Source organism: Clupea harengus, chromosome 23, assembly GCF_900700415.2.
Source record: "Clupea harengus chromosome 23, Ch_v2.0.2, whole genome shotgun sequence".
In the NCBI taxonomy this organism is placed as follows: domain Eukaryota; kingdom Metazoa; phylum Chordata; class Actinopteri; order Clupeiformes; family Clupeidae; genus Clupea; species Clupea harengus.
The window spans coordinates 20,457,086-20,477,864 of NC_045174.1; the positions used below are offsets into that span (position 1 = coordinate 20,457,086).

Sequence of the window (20,779 nt, forward strand, 5' to 3'; positions counted from 1 at the left end):
GAGTTGGGGGTTAATGCTGCTTTATTAAACCACTGTATGGAGAGGGAGAGAGAGAGAGAAGAAAAGAGAGAGAGAAGAAAAGAGCGAGAGAGAGACAGAGAGAGAAGAAAAGAGAGAGTGAGACAGAGAGAAGAAAGAGAGAGAGAGACAGAGAGAAGAAAAGAGAGAAACTTTACTATTCCCTTTTGTCAGGCCCGTGCCAGAGGCCCGTCTCCACGCTTTGGTTAAGTTAGGACAATCTGTTGACTCATCTATGACCTGTTCCAATCTGTTCTCTCCGTTTCCTAGAATGTCTTTGGAACAGACAAACGCCTGTTCTTTTCTCGACTTAAAAGCGATCCTAAACAAGCGCTGTCACTCAAAGGTGTCACAGCCGTAGGGGTGACTCCAAGGCACATGCATTAGAACTGGTTTGGTTACTCACTGAACTTCCTACAAGGACCCGATGACAAGTCACTGGACGTTTTTTTTGTTGTTATACTCTTAGTCTCCTCCGAGAGAGGATTGCTTCTCACAGTCCTCTAGCTGTCCATTTTGTGTGTGTACTAATAAATAAAAACGTTTGCACAGAGTCCACGATTCTAATCCCATACGGCTTTTCTCAAATGAGTGAATTGCTCCACACGGTCCTCTAGTTGTCCGTTCCCTGTTTGCGCTAAAAAACCCTCTGTTGTTCGTACTCGGTCCCGGCTCTGTAAATGGGAAACAAACATAGTGGCTAAGGCCGAGCCATAAACAATCCTATCCAATCAACACGTTGCTTCAGGAGCACAGAAGGGAGGGTGTAATTTGATTGGCTGTTGAGCTCAAATATCAACAACCTGTCGGCTGAAGCGATGACTCTACCGTCAAAGGGGCAATGAATGCATGCGTGTGTTTCGTATCCTGAAGAATGCAAAGACGTGTAGTCTAACGCCATGTCTGCGTGTGCATTGGGGTAACTAAGGAAATATCTGAGCAAACACTGTTTCAGGCTCAGCAGGATGCGTTGAAACCTAAAGGTCAAATGTCAATCTTCATGTGTGTGTGTGTTTGTGTGTTTTCTGACAGGCTCTGCTCCTCATTACCATCACCACCCGGCCTCGCTGTTCTCCCCCGACCCCATGATGCCTCTCTCCAAGCTGGCCCACCTGCAGCACTACCACATGTCAGGCCTCCTGGGCGGCACCCACTTCCCTTTCCCTTACCCAATCAGCCACCCAGGTGCCCCCGAAGCCCCGCCCCCAGCCACGCCCACCTCCGCCGTGCCCAATCAGATCCTCGGCGGGTGCAGCACCCTCTCCCCCCCGCCGCCTCCGCCTGCTTCCGGCTCGCCCGTCCCTCCTATCCCAGAATCCCTCGGTGTGGACGGTAGCCCCCTGTCCCCGCCGCCGACCCCCCACACGGTGGGCGCGCCGGCTATGTGGTCACCGCACCCGCAGTCGCTCTTCTCGCTGGCCAACATGCTCTCCATGGCCATGAGCATGGCACACTCCTTCATTCCAGGCTCCACCCTGGCACAGGCCCTGCCAGGGCTGTCTGGCTTCCACCACCCCCCTCAGCTCACTCACCACATACACCACCAGGTGGCGGGGTACCCGTACATGTACCCCCACATGCCCCAGTACCCCCCAGCCATGCCCGCTGACTCTGGGTACCCCCCATCTGTTGGGTCGGAGTACCACCACACCCACGATGCCCACTTTGGGTATGGGTCCGTGCCCAGGGGGCACAGCCCCACCCCACAACACACTGTGTCCCCGACGCCCTCTGAGGTGCACCCCTCGACCCCTACCCCTCTGTCCCCACAGCGGGGCGTGTCCTACTGCCCCTCCCCTCTGCCCCAGGAGCTCCCTCAGGTGCACACACACCCATTGTCAGGGCAACACCAGGACCAATCAGATGGCAGCCGCACTCCATCGGCTCTGTCGTCCCCATTGATGACCAGTCCAGAGAGCACAGTAAGAAACTCCTCACTAGAGGCAATTACAATGGAATGGGCAACATAGAATACAATGGAATAGAGTACAATAGAATAGAATACAATAGAATAGACAATGTATCGCCAACAGTCTATGTCTAAGTCAATATCTTTTAAATTGCCTCCTTTATTTTATTATAGTCCAGAGACCACAGCAAGGAGCAAGCCTTAGAATTAGAATAGAATAGAATAGAATAGAATAGTCAATGTATAGCAAATAGTCAGTGTCTAAGTAGGTAGCAAATAGTCATAAGTCGTGTGCTTTTAAATTACTCCCTTTTTTACAATCCAGGAAGCACAGTAAGAAACTTCTAGCCATCATACCATAGAGCTTAAAGGGCCATAGACAAAAGCTAGTGTACTTTAAAGTACTTCCTTCAGTTTTTTTGCATTCCTTGGACACAAGTATTGAATTGAACTGAAATGACCTGCTCTATATCCATTTTAAACATTGCAGCCATCATAATTATAGCATCACTTCTACCAGTTCAGTTCAAATGTACCGATACATGGAAGGATGTGGCGACTGAACATTACCATGCCCTTTCAAAACGGATTACATTGAGACATGTTAGCGGACTCCAGTAAAATGTACTACTTTCAGCGGATGTAATATTAGGTTCAAGCAGCACTTTGTCAGCAGTTGTCCGAGGCAGTCCCTCTGTTCTCTCCTGGAGAGGGTGGTTAGCTTGTGGTGTTACTTCAACTCCATTACCTCAGCAAAATAAAGACCTAATATTAAACACCCTCGAACCAAAGTGACAGTAAACACGCATTGTTTATGTTTTGGTTTGGCCCACAGATGTCCTCGTCTAGCCTGCGATCTCTGTCGCCCCTGGCAACGGCGGAACCATGTGGCCCATTGTCCGAGAGCAGACCATCCCTGGAGTGCAATGGTAAGATAGGTCGGTTTGGCTCGTTCACTTATCCGGGGGAACCGCGTCCAACAGCATGACAGCACGGCTCTGAATGGTAGAAAGCTACGCTAACCACTTACAGACGTGCACATTCACACACCCTCACAGTCTTTCCAGAACACACACACACACACACACACACACACACACACAAACATCCTGACACACCCCCTCATCCTTTTATGCTGTCTCACACACAATGAGGCCCTTCTTTCTTCCTTACGTAAGTTTGTTTTATTATGTGTGCATTTTAAATTAGCCCCTAATGACTTGGAGAGGGCCAGGTTGGCGCACTTCCCTCGCCCAGGTTGGCGCACTTCCCTCGCCTGGTGGGTTTGGTGCGTAGCTGCGCTCACACTCACCCACCCACCCACCCACCCACCCACATACACACACACACACCCACGCACACACACACACACACCACACCTTGACTGAAGGGGACATGTGGGCGGGTCCCGTGGAGCTGTTGCATAATTCTGTGGCCGGCCACAACGCTTCTGACGAAATATAGTTGTAGGTGTGAACGGACAAAACGAACAAACGAACAAACAACACAGGCCCGCTGCGAGTGTGTGTTTACACCAGAAACACTCGCAAGCACACACAGGTCACCGGGGGCTAAACACACAGACACACACACACACACACACACACACACACACACACGACACAAGCCTCCCTCTGGACAGACCTGAGCTAAGGTGTTACGAATTGAAACAGCCTGGCGAATGGTTCCTCATAGTTCTAGTCCACAGTTCTAATGTTAAATTCAGCTACTTCAGCCTCTAGGTGTGGGTTCTGTTTGTGCGTGGACTGTACCTGTAATGTGTTTGATATGTTCCCCCTCACGGGGCTCCACATCACCATCTGATCTGTAATGCAGTAGGTCTGAGACCCTAGGCTGGGGTGTGCGTTTATGATGATGATGATGATGATGAAGGGCCAGGGACCAATCAAAAATCAGTTTAGTGGGAGGTCCAGTGTCCATCCACTCGATCCTTTAATGTGTTCCTTGTTTGTCAGTTGCGAGAGCGAGGAGGCAACATGATGAAGAGTATTGAATAGGATCCTTAATGAGTGCACATACTGATCGAATGCATAGCTTTCTCTTATGGAACTGTAAGGATTGGATAAAAGTGTCGGGCTGGATGTACCTGATAGTTTTAGTACCCCTTGGTTTATGCGCAGCTGATCAGAGTATCATTTGTGTTAAGCCTCCATCTCTCTCTTCTCTCTCCAACGCAGAACCAAAGCAGACTGTGACGGTCGGCCGCTTCCAGGTCTCCCCCAGCAAGGAGGTGCCAGTGAGAACCACACCCATACCCACTGCCTGTCCAATCACATCTGCTGTTGACCAAAGCCCGCCCTCTCTCACACGTAACCCCACCCCCCGAAATCAGCCCCAGAGGGCTGCGAGGAAACTCCCCTCCCCCCTCAGCCTTCCCCCGGCCCAGCGCACCCAAGCGGGGTCCCCCCCAAACCAGGAGCACATGACAGGGTCCCCCCTCTCCCATACTCTTCTGACAGGGTACCCCCAGAACCAGCAGAGCGTAACAGGCCCTCCCCAGGGAGAGTGCCTCCTGCTGGGCAGTAGTATTGAGCAGGCAGCCTTCCCTCCTCTGGATACAGGCCACATCCGCCTGGAGACCAAAGATGATGATGATGATGATGAGGAAGATGACGCGGATGAAGAGGAGGGTGGTGGTGTGGAGCGAGATGAGGAAGAGGAGGAGGTAGAGGATGAGGAAGAGGAGGCGCAGGAGCAACGGCGCAGGAGGAAGAGGGGTCGGCGACCGGAGCTGAGTCTGAGCCTCCTGGGGACGTCGGTGGACAGCGGCTTCTCCGTCAACAACGTCCCCGACAGCGAGGGACGCATGTGGGAGGAGCAAGGGGGAGGAAGGGGCGGGGCCCGAAACCCCCTGTATGCCACGCCGCTCCACCACCTGTGGATGAGCAACATGCGCAGCTCCTCCTACTTGAGCAGCAACGAATCAGAGAGCGAGGTGGAGGAGGTGTGGGAGGAGCTTCAGGAGATGAGAGAGAAGTGAGTGGATGTGGCTGGCCATGTCACACATTAATGTAAACATAAACATAAACATGAATGTAAACATAAACAAAAATAAATACATAAAAATAATGTTTGTTGATACCTTTAAGTTAAGTATATCTGTCCCTCTTCTCTCCTATTATTACCTCTGTCTACCTGTTCCTGTGTCAAACACCTCACATCACTCTCTCGTTTTCTTTGTTTCTCCTTTCATCCCTCTCTCTTGCTCTCTCTTTTCCCCATCCCTCTCTCTCCCTGGCCATCAGACACATGAGTGAGGTGCAGTCTCTCCAGTCGGTGCAGAAGCAGGAGATCGAGGAGCTGTATGAGAGGATGGGGAAGGTGCCCCCTGCCGGTATCGTCTCTCCGGCCGCCATGCTGTCCAGTCGCCAGTGGCGTCTTTCCAAAGGAGGTGGCTACCCGCCCTCCCGCCGAGACAGCCTCCAGAGGCTCGACATCCTGCCTCTGACAGGTATAACCACCTCCTCTCTCCACACACACACACACACACACACACACACACACACACACACACACACACACACACACACACACACACACACAAAATCTTCACTACATTTTAAATACAACTCAAAGAGTCAATAGAAATGTATGTTTGCCATATCTAAATAGTTGCTGAGATAATGGATATGGCAAGAAGAGGATAAGCTCTATATTTTCTAATAGAGTTCCTTAGTCATTTACAGTCTTTTTTAACTCATCTTTGGTCTGATTGATTGCCAAGTTAATGCTGATCTCTCCATCTTTGTTCGGATTGGTTGTCTTGTAAGTATTGACCTCTGTATCTTAAATCTGATTGGTTACCTAATAGGCCTTCATCTCTGTATCTTTGCTCTGATTGGTGTGTAGGTATTGTGAGGAAGAGCTCCTTCAGTGGCAGTAGCACCAGCAGCACTAGCAGCAGCACCAGCAGTCGAAGCACCTCCCAGGAGCGCCCCAGCAAAAGCATGACCTTTGCCCCCGACTTCGCCCGCATGGTGAGCTCCACCTCCTCCACCCTCACCCCTGACTAGGACGAGATTTGACACCATTTTCAAGTCATTGGGCTGTATGAGATAATTTGCTTTTGTCTTCTCTTCTCTTTTCTTCTATCTTCTCCTCCTTTCTACTGTCTCCAGTAAGAGCCCAGCTTCACGCACTCTTAACAAGAATGGACTACCTCATCCAGAGCATTCAGTCTCCCATGAGCCTGTGCGCCAGCGCTGGAGGAAGTGATGTCATATGTATGAGGAAATGGTATCCATTGTGATGCTTTTTTGTTTTGTCCTCCTCTGGACCGACTGTCGTCCTCACTGCCACATATGGACACTTGTCAAGGCCCGCCCCATGACCTCACAGGAAACACACCCAGGTCAAGTCAAAGCCCGGGTTTAAGTACCTCTCTTATCTGCCCTTTGCGGAGTTGCCATAGCACACGCAGGAGGTTGATGGAAGACCCAAAGAGTTCAGAGTGTACAGAAGGATAACCCATGCAATCCCACGTGTTCCGCCTGAAGGCCTGCATGCAATAAATCCTGCCTAAATCATAGCTTTAGGAAGGGCTGCACTCCGCAATCCATGTTCTTCTGAAGAGGGGCAGCCCAGTGTGTGTTTGTCTCTCCTGCTCCCCTTTGAAGTTTCTAAGAGCTCAAGGAAAGGGTGATGAAGAGAGAATGTGTCTCGCTGAGGCCCTTGGCATCCTTCAAGGTCTCCTGTATAAATGTTACTTTTCTTTGCACTTTTCAAGCCTGTGATGATGGCGACTAATCAGGCATGTTTCATTTTGTGCGTGTGTGTGTGTGTGTGGGTGCGTGTCTGAGTGTGAGTGTGTAGAAAAAGGGAGAAAGACTAAAGTCTATCTGCAGATAAAAATCATTTGTACTTTTATTATTTTGCTTGTTATTGTGCTGTAGAATTAACAAATGAATCCCAACAGCAAAGAAGTGAAATTAGATGAACTATACCTGTGTATATTTGTGATGGATGTTGCTTGTTACAGCCACATATATATTTGGGTTTGGTTCAAAGCAATGAGCAAGCATCCAGATATCACTTGTCTTTCGTCTTCTTGAGACATATATTCTGTCTTGATTAATGTTATCGTAATTTTTTTGCATAGTGCAAAGTTGATAAATGATTACATTGTTCATTAATGTAAATATTTCTCACACCATAGCGTATGAATAGGGGCACTGACTTTTACAAAACTTCAATATATATCACATCGACTTTAGTTTGTGCTCAGTTTGCAATACATTAAAACAGTTAAATACATAACCTCTTACCAATTGCACAATCGCTCATGATCAGAGAACGATTAACCAGACGTACAATCAACATCCGCAAAATAATGGTTTCATTGGGAAAACCATGCACCTTCTTCGCACTTTGGAATAAATCAACTGCCTTTCCAGACTATGTAAAAAAAAAAATCACCATTAAGGTGACTGGTTAAAGTCAGACAGTACCTAATGAACAAGAGGTGGTAGGTTGATGATAGAGGGTAACCATCTCTGTGTACAGGGTCTGCTTTGGATCAGGGTTGGATCCATTCTAGAGTTAGCATCTTTATGGTAACATTTATATTATCCCTCGAGGCATTCTTTAAAACACTCTCCACTTAGTCTTCATTTGATTTCCATGGATGCGTTTCAGTACCTTTGAATCAGTCCTATCTATGAGTCATCACTGCTCCTTACTTACAGCAGACCTCTGATGAGCGTGATATAAGGAAAATATTCTAGTATTATCAAAAGAGAGCCTAAATACTTTTTAATGTGCTTAAGAGAATTGTTTATACTTGCTATAACAGGCTCAGAGTTGGTAAACTAGCAATGTGTTCTAATTCACAGTGAATTTTCAGTAAAGGATTGTTTGCTTGTGTTCTACTGGCTGTAGTGAAACTGTATGTAACTTATTGTTTTGATTTTCTTAAGTGGGGTTTCTTTCAGGACACATTGCACCTTTGCAAGACAGAATCCCTGGAGTTGAGCCACACACACACACACACACCCACCAAGAGATTGTGGACTAGCGTACCGGGTCAGGCCCTGATCAATGCTAGATCTGTTCCAGAGTCCGTTGCATTCTGGGTAGTCTGTTTGTATACAGTAGCTTGTTTGAATGTAATATCCAAAGACAACATTAATGGTAATGATGATTCAGATGTATTGCAAAGCTGTGAGTCTTCTATGACTGCCTTGTGAAAACGCACACACTGAGAAATTATTTTAAGATTGTATTCATAGCAGACATTGAAAAGAAAATATATATACATATATATTTTAGAAGCAAAATGTGATTGGAATATTAGTGTATGACTGGTTGATTGCGATGCTTTTGATTGCAAAGCTGCTAGCAATATTGCCACGCTAAATCTGTGCCTTTCCTCATTTTTTAATACTTAGAAAACTATGTAACTCTTAATATTTGTACAGATAATAAAAATAATTTGAGCTCAAAACTGTCTTTCGTGATTGTTGTTGAACTGTTTATTGATCTTGATGCTACTGCCTTGTAGAAATAAAACTGCAAGGGACAATGCCGCTTTATCATTTATTACGTTGCAAAAATCACATTCAATAATCTTTCAATATTTACCATTTAATTACTTTAATGTTATACTCTGTTCATAATCATCCTTAAGGCTCCAAAGCCAGGAATTGTATTGTAGTTTGATGAACCTCTTTTACAGAGTGTAACTTCATTCACACTTTTAGCTATTAAACGAGTACCTGATGGTATGATGCGAGCAATAAAAGAAAATGGAGCATCACAATTTCTATTACGTACTTATGTACTCAGACATCAAGACGACTCTACACCCTCATTCACCACCAAAGGAAAGTCCTCGAAGAAAGCTGACAGGCTGTCCAAATCTTGACTTCTTGCGCCCCCTACTGTCAAGTTGGTAGTAGAAACAGCGGAAGGGAAAAAAAAAAACATGTCTGCCCCCCTCAGTCCAAAAGGCAGTGCAATGTGTTCAAACTTGAAGACACACAGGACGTTTCTACGCCTTTTGCCTCTCAGATGGCCCCAGTCTTTGGTGCTTGCGCTTTGAGGAGTCTGGCCTCCTCGTCAATTTCGTCCATGACCTTTTCTTGTTTTACCGCGTGTATTGTGTAGGCATCTGGCGTTAACGTTAGTTAAGTTATAATGTGACTCAGCAATTGTAAGTTAATTTGACTTAACAGTCAACAACTGTGTTGTTCCCCATCATTCATTCAACCATGTAATCTCCCCAAATAACACCCGACAGTAAAACACACTTGCTCCAGACCCGGACAAGGTCCTGGCTCAAAGTTATCTGCTGTCTGGTTACCAGTCCGTGTTCTTGTTATTCTATATCTAGCTACACACCCCAGCTAGTTAGATAATAACTTAACACCAGCAAAACAAGTTGAATACCGCATGTGCCAGATCAATGTCGTAACCACAATAACTAACACAGTGACATTACATTAGCTCACTGGCTAGCCAGCTAGCAATGGTTAATTATGACTTTTCTATCTAATGCAAACTGATAACTTTACACTCATACAACTGACAAGCTGCCAGAAATTGAGGTCTTCAGGTTATACCACAACGACATTAAGTCAAACCAAGGTGTCAAGGACTGTTACGTATCCTCACATAACCTTGTGTAACACCAACCAGCTCAATGAGTTCTGAAGCAAAGGATACAGATCCCCATCACCATAGCACCAATTGCAAGGCCCGTTGCGATATTTCGACCCCGTAGCTTGTGTGTTCTTTTCTTCCACTGTTCGACCTCCACTTGCTGGATAAACCGCAACTGTTCCGGCGACAGAGCCTCTTTCGCTGGATCAACTCTCTTAGCAAATTGAGCTTCCGATCCTCCTGTAGTGCCTTTCTCAGCCATGTTTCATTTCATGATGTGCAAGTCCCAGTGGATGACGGGAAGGTTGTACGTCAAAATACATTCGCGTAGCGCTAATACAACACACGTGTAACCAGGAAAATGCACTGCAAAAAGCTTATCCGTATGGTATAACGATCGTTTAAGTTCCGCATGCGCAGTGGGAGTTCAGTGGGATGGTTACTTGACTGTGTGGATAGTGCACCACCTTGTCGCGTAGCTAGGATACTGAAACGCCCATGTCTCTTTGGTAGAGAGGAAAGTTCGTGGCTTTCCTACTAAAGATCAAACAAGTTATAACACACAGTTATAACTACTTCGGTTACGTTTTAAAACTTTTTTGATGACCAACACTGTTCAGGGCTAAATTTGTATCATTATGGCAACTAGGCCCATGTCATCATTTTCATCTGAGCATCAAAAAAATCTAAAATTTGGCGAGGCAACATTTGATGTTCTGTCAGATTTCCTGACCAGTATCAACAACAAAAACAAACTGAACTTGGAAAACCTATCAGATAACTGTGGGAATTTCAAGAATCGAAAAGTGGTGGGTAAGTAATAGGAATACGTTTAACCAGGCTTAAACAGATATGCCTCATTTAGTAAGTGGATTTCTGGTGCCTTTGGTTGTAACTGAATTTAACGTTGTTTATACTAGGTAGCCTGAACGATATTATTTTATAAACACATTTTCTACTCTGTGTTGTTGTTCTCTACCAGAGTATATCTTCCTTCTCTGTAAGGACTTTAAACTCGACCCGATGGTTGGATACCATGCTGTGGAGATACTCGAAAGGTAGGGCTAGCTCAAGGTTACAGGCCCCTCATTGTTTCGGGCCAAGTATAGTTTTTCATAACGGGTTTTCTCCTATGACTATGTAATAGAGTTATTTGTCTTCTTATTCTAGCTTTATGATCAAGCACATTGAGGAGCTGCTCTCTTGTCCAACTGCGCAAGGCGCCAGTGGAGGTGGAGACGTGAATTCTGAGGAACTTATCTTTCAAAGCATCAGGCCGAAGTTCTCCTTCATCATCCTCTCCTGTGTGCAGCTGGCTAGCAAGATGTCCCTGCACTGTAATGTAGGTGTCCCAGCGCACCTGGTTAAGCAATGTGCTAATACGGGTCATCGGTTCAATACCCAGGGAGCATGCAACAAAAGACCTGCCTATATGTCACGTTGGATAAAAGTTTCATCTAAATGGTTGCAAATAATGTACTGTAATTGTGATCAGTTTAATCTCTTAAAAGTGTACAATATCTGAACTTTATTTTGTGTTGGTTTCTCAAGGTTTCTCAAAAGGGTTGTTTTCAAAGTCAAAACTTACTGTAAGTTCATCCAGCAGATATTGAATTTACCGTAAGTGTGGCTTTGAAAATGACACTTTTGAGAAAGCTTGTGTTTGTATGAGGCCTAAAATGTGTAGAATGTATGTTCCCCTGTAGATTGTGAACAACATCACTGCCATGAGGTTCATGCAGGCTGCTGGTAACACCTCTATCTCCAAAGAGCAACTCATCAGCTCGGAACTGATGGTGCTGAAAACCCTCAACTTCAGTTTGAGTACGACAAATCCACTGACATACGTCGAGACACTTCTGGAAGTCTTATGTGAGTCTCTCTCTCTCTCTTTCTCTCTCTTTATCAGTCAATCTATCTATCTATATGTTTACATTTCAACCAATAATCTAGGAAACATCCAATAACAGTCCAATAACAATAAGGCAAAAATCCTAAATAGGCATAAATCAGGCGTCCCATTTTTTATTTCAAATATTTGCATTGATTATGGGGCCGTGGCAGAACCATAGGATGGTGTAGTAGTGAAGTCTTTCCAGTGACAGGAGGAGCACACATATAGTGTACAGTGAGGAGCACACATATAGTGTACAGTGAGGAGCACACATATAGTGTACAGTGAGGAGCACACATATAGTGTACAGTGAGGAGCACACATATAGTGTACAGTGAGGAGCACACATATAGTGTACAGTGACATGAGGAGCACACATATAGTGTACAGTGAGGAGCACACATATAGTGTACAGTGAGAGGAGTCACACACATATAGTGTACAGTGAGGAGCACACATATAGTGTACAGTGAGGAGCACACATATAGTGTACAGTGACATGAGGAGCACACATATAGTGTACAGTGAGGAGCACACATATAGTGTACAGTGAGGAGCACACATATAGTGTACAGTGAGATCAGGAGCACACATATAGTGTACAGTGACATGATGAGGAGCACACATATAGTGTACAGTGAGGAGCACACATATAGTGTACAGTGAGGAGCACACATATAGTGTACAGTGAGGAGCACACATATAGTGTACAGTGATAGGCACACATATAGTGTACAGTGATAGGCACACATATAGTGTACAGTGAGGAGCACACATATAGTGTACAGTGAGAGGAGGAGGAGCACACATATAGTGTACAGTGAGGAGCACACATATAGTGTACAGTGACATGAGGAGCACACATATAGTGTACAGTGAGGAGCACACATATAGTGTACAGTGAGGAGCACACATATAGTGTACAGTGAGAGGAGGAGCACACATATAGTGTACAGTGAGGAGCACACATATAGTGTACAGTGAGGAGCACACATATAGTGTACAGTGACATGAGGAGCACACATATAGTGTACAGTGAGGAGCACACATATAGTGTACAGTGAGGAGCACACATATAGTGAACAGTGAGGAGCACACATATAGTGTACAGTGAGATCAGGAGCACACATATAGTGTACAGTGAGATGAGTCACACACATATAGTGTACAGTGACATGAGGAGCACACATATAGTGTACAGTGACATGAGGAGCACACATATAGTGTACAGTGAGGAGCACACATATAGTGTACAGTGAGAGTGAGGAGCACACATATAGTGTATGTCTCAACAGGTCACAATGAGAGCTCGCTGGCGGTAGAAGACATGTACCACTTGTGTAAGACAGTGCTGCAGTTCACATTTCTCCAAAGGACGTCCATCTACCAAGCACTACTCCGAGTTGTCACTAGGGGCAGTAGCCCACCACAGGAGCACAGGTACTAAGTGTGTGTGTGTGTGTGTGTGTGTTTGCTAGCAGCGTTCAAGCCTGAGTTATGAGCGACTCAGTGACATTTCTGAGTCATGCTCAGTGTCAGCTGCTGAAAATGATAAACAGTTCTGACTTTCTCTTTCTTTCTTTCTTTCTTTCTTTCTCTCTCTCTCTCTCTCTCTCTATATATATGTGTGTGTGTGTGTGTGTGTGTGTGTGTGTGTGTGTGTGTGTGTGTGTGTGTGTGTGTGTGTGTGTGTGTGTGTGGACAGAGAGAAGTTTGTGGCTGTGACAGAGGACTGCATGCTCCTTGGTGTTGGAGTCCTTGCTGTGGCTGCCTTCATCCTTGACTTCTCTACCTGGGAACAGGTGACACTTAACATGTATCCTCAATTAGAAACCAGTGTCAGGACTTTTGAAATGGTCCAGAGAGTTGTCACTGAAATCCTGCGTCTGTCACTCTCATTTCAATGGGAGAGAGTGTGTAGGTTATCATTTTCTAGATTTAAAAAGAATAAAATAATTATTTTTAAAAGAATAAAAACTAGACCAAATCTGCTGACCCAATGTTCCAGGTTATTACTTCAGTTCAGGACTCTTACATATAAACCAGATGATAAACACCTAAAGCTATTTTTTAGATGTGTGTGATGTTTATACTGTGTTTGATGTGCTTGATGTTGTAGGTAGTGCAAGAGCTAAGCTTAATCACAGGCATATCCACTCAGAGCATCATGGAGTTTGCATACGTGATACTGATGCGCGTAACCAACGACTCTGATACCCTGGTGTGAAGTCCAGCATCAGGACCAGCATGGCTTTGAATGCCAGATCTCCCATGTTCTGGAACGGAAGTAGTCTAAAGTAGAATGTTCTGGAATGGAAGTAGTCTAAAGTAGAATGTTCTTGAATGGAAGTACTATAAAGTAGAATGTTCTGGAATGGAAGTGCTATAAAGTAGAATGTTCTGGAATGGAAGTAGTCTAAAGTAGAATGTTCTGGAATGGAAGTACTATAAAGTAGAATGTTCTTGAATGGAAGTGCTATAAAGTAGAATGTTCTGGAATGGAAGTACTGTGCCATAGTTCTAGCGCAGGAATAGGGACATACTGTGCCACACTGAAATGGTTGTCTGTATTTTCTCGGTTGGTGAACGTTTTTCTAGTTTTGTTTTTCTGTCAGGGCGAATTCATCAGCCACAACGTATTGTCTGTGTCTCTTGCAATGGCAATTGTACCGTGATATTAGGGCATGTGTTGAAAGAAATATTCAAAAGTTGAGATTGAAAAGCTGTAGTGTTAAGATGAGGAAACATTGAGCAACTTTTACATTAAGTTTAACCAGACAGTAAAACCAAGTAGTAAAGAGTCGAATTCCGAACTCCATTCAAGAGTAAATTATTTTATTTTTCCTTTCTTAACAATCTTGTAGTTTTTTTTATATATATTTATTTAATAGTAATACATTACTGCAAGAGAGCATTTGTTTGAAAAACATTAAAATGCTGAAAACTGTTAAGCTGCTGTGAGGATCAGTCTAACTACAATATAAATACGATAAATATACATTCATTAAATATATCTAATTCAAGTACAGTTTGATTTTCATTGTGTTAACATCACAAACAACAAACAAACAAACAAACAGGAAAACATATCAAACTCATTTTAATAATTGAATTCTCATACCCTTAGAGGGGAGATTCGGAACTGGAGTCTGATGTACGACCCGTTGTCGCAGTAACCGTTCCTCGGCTCCGTCTCGTGGACCTGTCCGTCACAGTCTCAGGTTCCCCCCTCTGCCTCAAGTCCTGCCAAGCAATCAGGAGATCATGAGGACCAGGGGCCACCATTTCATTAGGCTACTGCTGCCAGCCTACACTGCCCAAACTGCTCAGCTGCGTAAAAAGAGTCTGGAAACCCTCAACAGAGAATCAATTGGCCAGGTAGATTTTCAATCATATTTATCAATGGGCTTTAGAGGTGGTTGGTGGATGTGTTTGAAAACCAGCTCAAACCACACGGCTGTGCTGCCAAGGTAAGCATTGTGCAACAAGTTGATCCCTTTTTTTCAGAAGCTATGTGGATAAATTAATTCAAACCTGAGCAAAGATTTTAGAGATTTAATTACTGTGTTACAATATGAGGAGAGTCAATAAGAAGGCTGCTATCCATGACACGAAGCTGGGAAGTTCGCTGCTATCCGTGGTGTGAATGTTGTGGAGGTTGTGGTTGTAACTGTGGTGGTTGTGATTGTGGTTGTAGCTGTGTTTGTGGCTGTTGTTGTAGTTGTAGCTATGGTTGTGTTTGTGGATGTTAAGGTTGTAGCTGTAGCTGTTCTTGTGGTTGTAGTTGTAGCTGTGTTTGTGTTTGTGGCTGTGGTTGTAGCTGTGTTTGTGTTTGTGGATGTGGCTGTGGTTGTATCTGGGTTTGTGGATGTTATTGTTGTAGTTGTAGCTGTGGCTGTGGCTGTGTTTGTGTTTGTGGTTGTAGCTGTAGCTGTGGTTGTGATTGTGGCTGTGTTTGTGGTTGTAGCTGTGTTTGTAGTTGTAGCTGTGGTTGTGATTGTGGCTGTGTTTGTGGTTGTAGCTGTGTTTGTAGTTGTAGCTGTGGTTGTGATTGTGGCTGACCTGAGTGACGGCGACGCTGTGAGCCTGGATGGCCATCATGAGGTCTGAGAAACGCTCCTGAAGCAGAAGCAGCAGGTGGAGGTCTGGGCCGCCGCGGTCCCTCTGAGGGAGGACAGGATATACGGAGGAGGAGGAGGAGGAGGAGGAGGAGGAGGAGGAGGGGGAAGGAGAGCAAAACGAGAGAGAGGGTGAAGGGTGTGGAGGTTGATGAAAGATAAGAAGAAAGACAGGAAAGGATGGAGTTAAACGGAAGAGAGATAAAGGTGGAGAAAGGAGATGTGAGACAGGATGGAATGATAGAAGAGGAGAGATAAAGGTGGAGAAAGGAGATGTGAGACAGGATGGAATGATAGAAGAGGAGAGATAAAGGTGGAGAAAGGAGATGTGAGACAGGATGGAGGGATAGAAGAGGAGAGATAAAGGTGGAGAAAGGAGACGTGAGACAGGATGGAGGGATAGAAGAGGAGAGATAAAGGTGGAGAAAGGAGATGTGAGACAGGATGGAGGGATAGAAGAGGAGAGATAAAGGTGGAGAAAGGAGACGTGAGACAGGATGGAGGGATAGAAGAGGAGAGATAAAGGAGATGTGAGACAGGATGGAATGATAGAAGAGGAGAGATAAAGGAGACGTGAGACAGGATGGAGGGATAGAAGAGGAGAGATAAAGGAGATGTGAGACAGGATGGAATGATAGAAGAGGAGAGATAAAGGTGGAGAAAGGAGACGTGAGACAGGATGGAGAGATAAAGGTGGAGAAAGGAGATGTGAGACAGGATGGAGGGATAGAAGAGGAAGACATGGAGAGGTGATGATGCGTTGGGTAAACAGTAAAAAAGGAGAAAAAGAAAGGAAAGGAAACGAGAAAAAAGATGAGAAGGAGATAGATGAAGATAAAAAAAATCAATAGTATGAGAAGTAGATGTGAAAGAGGCAATAGGCTCAGCATTTAAATGGTTATGTCAAAACAGTCAGTGTTTTTAAATGATTAGCTGCATAGTGTCAATCAACAACACCAAATGGCTATAACATGCCATGCCATGTCAACATCACCAAATGGCTATAACATGTCATGTCAATTCACACATACAGGTACATCCATACATAGCATGTAGCACCAGCAGAAGTCATTTTTTTTTTTTTCCACCTTTAGTTGAAGTATATATGTCAAAATACTCATTATTTGTTGTGTTATTTGAAGTAGTAATGTGTTCACAGCTATTCTATTTTAATGTCGGTGCGGTTGCTAGGTATTCACTAATAACCGCTTTGGACATGCATGACACGCTAGTGTGGTTTACACGAGCGGCACCCACCTGTGTTTGTGCATGCCGACGAAAACACTCCTCAAGATCAAAGTCATCCAGGTCCAGGTTTAGAGTCCCCTTACACAACTCACAGGTTGTCACTGCGGGCATGTCGGCACCTACACACACACACACACACACACACACACACACACACCCCCACACACACACACACACACACACACACAATAAATCATTGACAAGGCTAACACCCACACCAACTCAACAACCACCCTACAGATATTTAACACACATGTACACAGATGCTTCATATACAATAACTCTATCTGTCTCTCTCTCTCTCTCTATTTCTCTCTCTCTTTCTCTCTCTCTCTCTCACACACACACACACACACACACACACACACACACACACACACACACCGAAACACATACACACAGACCCACAAATCACCAACAGTGAAAACACTCAACTCAACAACCAGCCTATAAATATTTCAAACACATATGCAATGCATGCTGTCATGCTCTCTCTCACCCACCCACCCACACACAGTAACACACACACACACGCACACACACACACAGACAAACAAACATGCATCCAAACAAACACACACATACACACACATGCAGATGTGTCAAATACACAGGTGTCCAATCAGTCCATTCCACTTCCCAGCATGACTGACCTGACTCTATTTTGGTCTGGATCCACTTCTTCAGGCAGTCATGGTGGATGTACTGCAGGCTCCCTGAGCACTGGCAGGGGCACAGCAGGGGGTTTGTGGGAGTACCAGCCCCAGACTGACAGATACGACACTGATCCCCCTCCTCCTCCTCATCAGACTCCTCCATTAAACTAGACAGAGAGAGACAGAGGTAGGAGAGACAGAGAGGTAGGAGAGAGAGAGAGAGAGAGAGAGAAACAGAGAGAAAGACAGGGAGAGAGATGGAGAGAGAGAGGGAGAGACAGAGAAAGACAGGGAGAGAGGGAGAGACAGAGAGAATGATGGAGGGAGAAAGACAGAGAGAGAGAGAGGTAGAAAGAGAGATAAAGGGAGAGACAGGGAGAGAGAAAGAGGAGGGAGAGAGACAGGGAGAGAGAGAGAGATGGAGACAGCGAGAAGTTTTCAAAACCTTTATTTCAACAGCACTGAAAAACAAATGGTTCCATATCAGCAGCTAAAAATACGAGTTGTTAATAGTCACAGTTGCAGCTCTCACACACCACCTCTTCCCAGGTGAACCCACAGGATCTGTCTGCTGGTAATATGCGTTATGAAAACACACAGACCACAGAAGTAGACAGACAGAGAGGAAAAAAAGAGGTCACGTTCATGACTGTGTGGAACATGGCTGCCTAATTTGGCCTGAACGTCTGAATGTTTACTACGCCTTAAATACAACTTAGAGTTGTGTTATACATCACACTGCTTGGCACACAGCTGACACACACACACACACACACACACACACACACACACACACACACACACACACACACACACACACACACACACACACACACACACACACACACACACACACACAGAGTGTAACTCCCCAAGCCTGAACTGTTACCCTAGCTGTCCAACAGATTTAGGGGCTGAAGTAAAACAGCCCTCAGTCTCACTGCATGACTAGCACAGCTGCCTGACGGAGCTACACTGTCACTTCTATTGTGGTCAGTTTGGTGACCTCTGTAGCCCACCCGAGATTGACTGCATACCTCAAATACACAAATTAAGGTTCACACACACACACACACACACACACACACACACACACACGCACGGCATACATACAGCAATGTCCATTCGACAGAAAGAGCACTGAAACATAAGAAATAAGCTAAACTAAACTACGAATTGTGAAACATTGTGAAATGAAAACTAGTAAAATTATCACCAGCATTAATAATAATATTATTATTATATTACTATTATTATTGTTAGTGTAGTAGTAGTAATAATAGTTTTAGTAGATTTTTATAAATTGTTGTTAATGTTGTTCTTTCCCTTTGACCTCCTGACCTCTGTGTTATCCTGCGGAGTGTTTCCGGGTCGGCTTGTGGTCTGGCGTCTGGAGCGCCAGCATTGCTTCCATCCACACTGGCACTATTCCCATTCCCTGTGCTATTCCCATTCCCTGTGCTATTCCCGCTCTCCGTGTTATTCCTGCGCGGCAGGCTGGCTCCCTCGTGCCCGTTGTTCCTCTGCATCTCCTGAATCTCACGCCGCATCTGCCGCATCGCCATCAGCGCCATGCCCAGCTGATCCATCACGGCCAACGCCTCAACGCGCGACCCCAACCGAGGCGCAACAGGGGGAGGCGTGACACTCTCCTCCCCCTCTCCGCTGCTGTGGTTCTCCCCGTCTCTGTCCTGGGCACTAGCCTGGAGGGAGGCGGCGCCTGGTCTTCTCAGCCAACCCAGCCAGGGTGGCTCGTTCCTGGGGATGGGCTCTAGGCCCGGTGGTTCCATGAGGGAGAGGTAGAGGCCCGCTCTGTGGTTCCTGGCAGCGGACGCTGAGATGTCGCCAGCGAGTGTGATCCCAGGTATGGGCTCCAGGCCTGGCATGGAGCTGTAGACGTCTCTGTCCAGGCTTCTTCTCACTGCTGGTCCACGGGGGCTCACATCGCGACTCAAAGACGCTTCGACATCTCGACGAGAAGAGGCGCCTGCTGCTGCCGCTGCTAATGGAGCCGGAGCCGGAGCAGGATAGGGCCGAGACAGGGGGCCTCTCCATCGCACCAGCCCCCCACCTTGCCCCAGCTGCCTGGTCTGCCAGGTATTCCACTCCTCCTCCAGGTCCTCCTCATCGGACTCAGACGTGATAGGCTCCAGAGAGGGGAGGTCCCTGCTGAGCCACTCCAGAGGAGAGACCCTCAGTCTGGGGCTGAGGTCCAGCACCGTGTCCCTGGAGGATGTGGAGGAGCTGCTGCCTGAAGAACTGGGGTAGCCCAGAGAGGACTCTGTCTGCTGGGCGGAGGACAGGCAGGAGTCCGTGGAGACGCTGCAGGCGGAAAAGATGCTGCTGTTGGGCCCTTCGCTGTCGTCCGGTTCCTCGTCTGGAATGCTACTGTCAATGTCGGAGAAGTCCAGCAGGCGGTCTGGGGTGTCCTGCTGGCCCGAGTCGGACTCGGATGACGAGGAGGTGTACCTGAGCGAGGGCAGAAGAGGCCAGGCCCGGGGCAAACGGTGGACCTGAGACACGGGGAGAGCTCCTCTGCTGTGGACCAAGGGAGGTTTGTTCTGAGCGAACGAACAGGGAGACGTTTCTGTGTCGCTTGAGGTGAACTGACCATGCACTCCTTGGTGACAGGCTGAACGGCCAGATGGTAATGGTTTTCTGATCTTTGCTCTCACACATTTGTCTTTGTGATCTAAAAAAAAAAAAACACAAAGTATACAAGGATATGAGTACCTTATTTGAAATCCTGTTTTGGCATTAAAAAAATATTCACTACTTTTTCTTTTCTGAGATTGTTGTTGTCGACCACTTCACAACCATACCCTACGCTTAATCCTATACCACAACATAACTCTTGTATCTATGAAGTAAGGTAACTAACTTACTTGAATACTTATTCTCGGCATGCTTGTTGTGTCTGTGATATCGCTGTGTTGTTTGAGGTGTCCTTGTCTCTGAGGACTGCCTCTGGGCTCTGTTGGTGATGTCTGGCAACCGTGATCCTGAGCTTCTACTAGATGAAGGACTGCTCTCTGAAGAGCTTGATTTTGTAAAGCTGGGTGATGTCTGTGGGAGACAGCATGGATCAGAATAAGACTTACAGACCTCCTGGCACTAGATGGTTAAGGGTTGTCACAGCAATTCCACAGAAAACTAAATGAGTGAGCCAACAATGACCATATGATTCTCCTGTCCTCATTCTCACACAAACTCACTTAGTAGCTTAGTATCTGTAAGGTAGCGGTCTGTTGTCTATCTATAATTACTATTTTGTCTATATTTGTTTATTTTATGTCTACAGTCAACCATTTCAAAC

At 45.8% G+C, this 20,779-nt stretch overlaps 4 protein-coding genes and 1 long non-coding RNA gene across 7 annotated transcripts in view; 3 read left to right on the plus strand and 2 right to left on the minus strand.

Moving 5' to 3' along the window:
- wnk4a (WNK lysine deficient protein kinase 4a) overlaps window positions 1-7,394 on the plus strand; it is a 60,402-nt gene extending 53,008 nt beyond the window's left edge. For all 3 annotated transcript variants that reach the window (XM_042703150.1, XM_031560953.2, XM_031560954.2), the window contains 6 exons: window positions 1,051-1,940; window positions 2,763-2,856; window positions 4,126-4,924; window positions 5,194-5,399; window positions 5,798-5,925; window positions 6,067-7,394. In XM_042703150.1, the coding sequence (XP_042559084.1) occupies window positions 1,051-1,940; window positions 2,763-2,856; window positions 4,126-4,924; window positions 5,194-5,399; window positions 5,798-5,925; window positions 6,067-6,069 (2,120 nt within the window). In that variant the 3' untranslated portion in view covers window positions 6,070-7,394. The remainder of the gene's footprint in view (window positions 1-1,050; window positions 1,941-2,762; window positions 2,857-4,125; window positions 4,925-5,193; window positions 5,400-5,797; window positions 5,926-6,066) is intronic.
- A 1,074-nt stretch (window positions 7,395-8,468) lies between these two features.
- LOC105909520 (cytochrome c oxidase assembly factor 3 homolog, mitochondrial) lies at window positions 8,469-9,859 on the minus strand. The gene is made up of 2 exons (XM_012838157.3): window positions 9,611-9,859; window positions 8,469-9,056 (listed from the first exon to the last, which is right to left on the minus strand). The coding sequence occupies exons 1-2, from the start codon at window positions 9,807-9,809 to the stop codon at window positions 8,953-8,955; spliced, it is 303 nt and encodes a 100-aa protein (XP_012693611.2). The 5' UTR covers window positions 9,810-9,859; the 3' UTR covers window positions 8,469-8,952.
- Window positions 9,860-9,997: 138 nt separating this feature from the next.
- On the plus strand, window positions 9,998-11,260 carry cntd1 (cyclin N-terminal domain containing 1). Its single transcript, XM_031560692.2, has 4 exons — window positions 9,998-10,360; window positions 10,530-10,605; window positions 10,718-10,915; window positions 11,254-11,260. Exons 1-4 carry the CDS (start codon window positions 10,186-10,188, stop codon window positions 11,258-11,260), a joined length of 456 nt encoding a protein of 151 aa, XP_031416552.1. The 5' UTR covers window positions 9,998-10,185.
- Window positions 11,261-11,284: 24 nt separating this feature from the next.
- On the plus strand, window positions 11,285-13,270 carry LOC116218684. The gene is made up of 3 exons (XR_004162975.1): window positions 11,285-11,419; window positions 12,737-12,881; window positions 13,147-13,270. It is a non-coding gene; the product is annotated as an uncharacterized LOC116218684 (long non-coding RNA).
- A 1,460-nt stretch (window positions 13,271-14,730) lies between these two features.
- On the minus strand, window positions 14,731-20,369 carry LOC105909505 (E3 ubiquitin-protein ligase MARCHF7-like). The gene is made up of 6 exons (XM_042703178.1): window positions 20,349-20,369; window positions 18,805-20,249; window positions 17,461-17,630; window positions 16,817-16,926; window positions 15,287-15,605; window positions 14,731-14,771 (listed from the first exon to the last, which is right to left on the minus strand). The coding sequence occupies exons 1-6, from the start codon at window positions 20,367-20,369 to the stop codon at window positions 14,731-14,733; spliced, it is 2,106 nt and encodes a 701-aa protein (XP_042559112.1).
- Window positions 20,370-20,779: the final 410 nt, after the last annotated feature.

Excerpts from the sequence above, each read along its gene's own strand:
- LOC105909520 (XM_012838157.3), bottom strand. The coding sequence starts at position 9,809 with ATGGCTGAGAAAGGCACTACAGGAGGATCGGAAGCTCAATTTGCTAAG. Across the intron at positions 9,057-9,610 it reads TGCTATGGTGATGGGGATCT|ATGCCTACACAATACACGCG; the intron begins GTATCCTTTGCT and ends CGTTAACGCCAG.
- cntd1 (XM_031560692.2), top strand. The coding sequence starts at position 10,186 with ATGGCAACTAGGCCCATGTCATCATTTTCATCTGAGCATCAAAAAAAT. Across the intron at positions 10,361-10,529 it reads CAAGAATCGAAAAGTGGTGG|AGTATATCTTCCTTCTCTGT; the intron begins GTAAGTAATAGG and ends GTTCTCTACCAG. Across the intron at positions 10,606-10,717 it reads GCTGTGGAGATACTCGAAAG|CTTTATGATCAAGCACATTG; the intron begins GTAGGGCTAGCT and ends TTCTTATTCTAG.
- LOC105909505 (XM_042703178.1), bottom strand. The coding sequence starts at position 20,369 with ATGCCGAGAATAAGTATTCAA. Across the intron at positions 16,927-17,460 it reads CCAGACCAAAATAGAGTCAG|GTGCCGACATGCCCGCAGTG; the intron begins GTCAGTCATGCT and ends GTGTGTGTGTAG. Across the intron at positions 15,606-16,816 it reads GTCGGCATGCACAAACACAG|AGGGACCGCGGCGGCCCAGA; the intron begins GTGGGTGCCGCT and ends GTCCTCCCTCAG.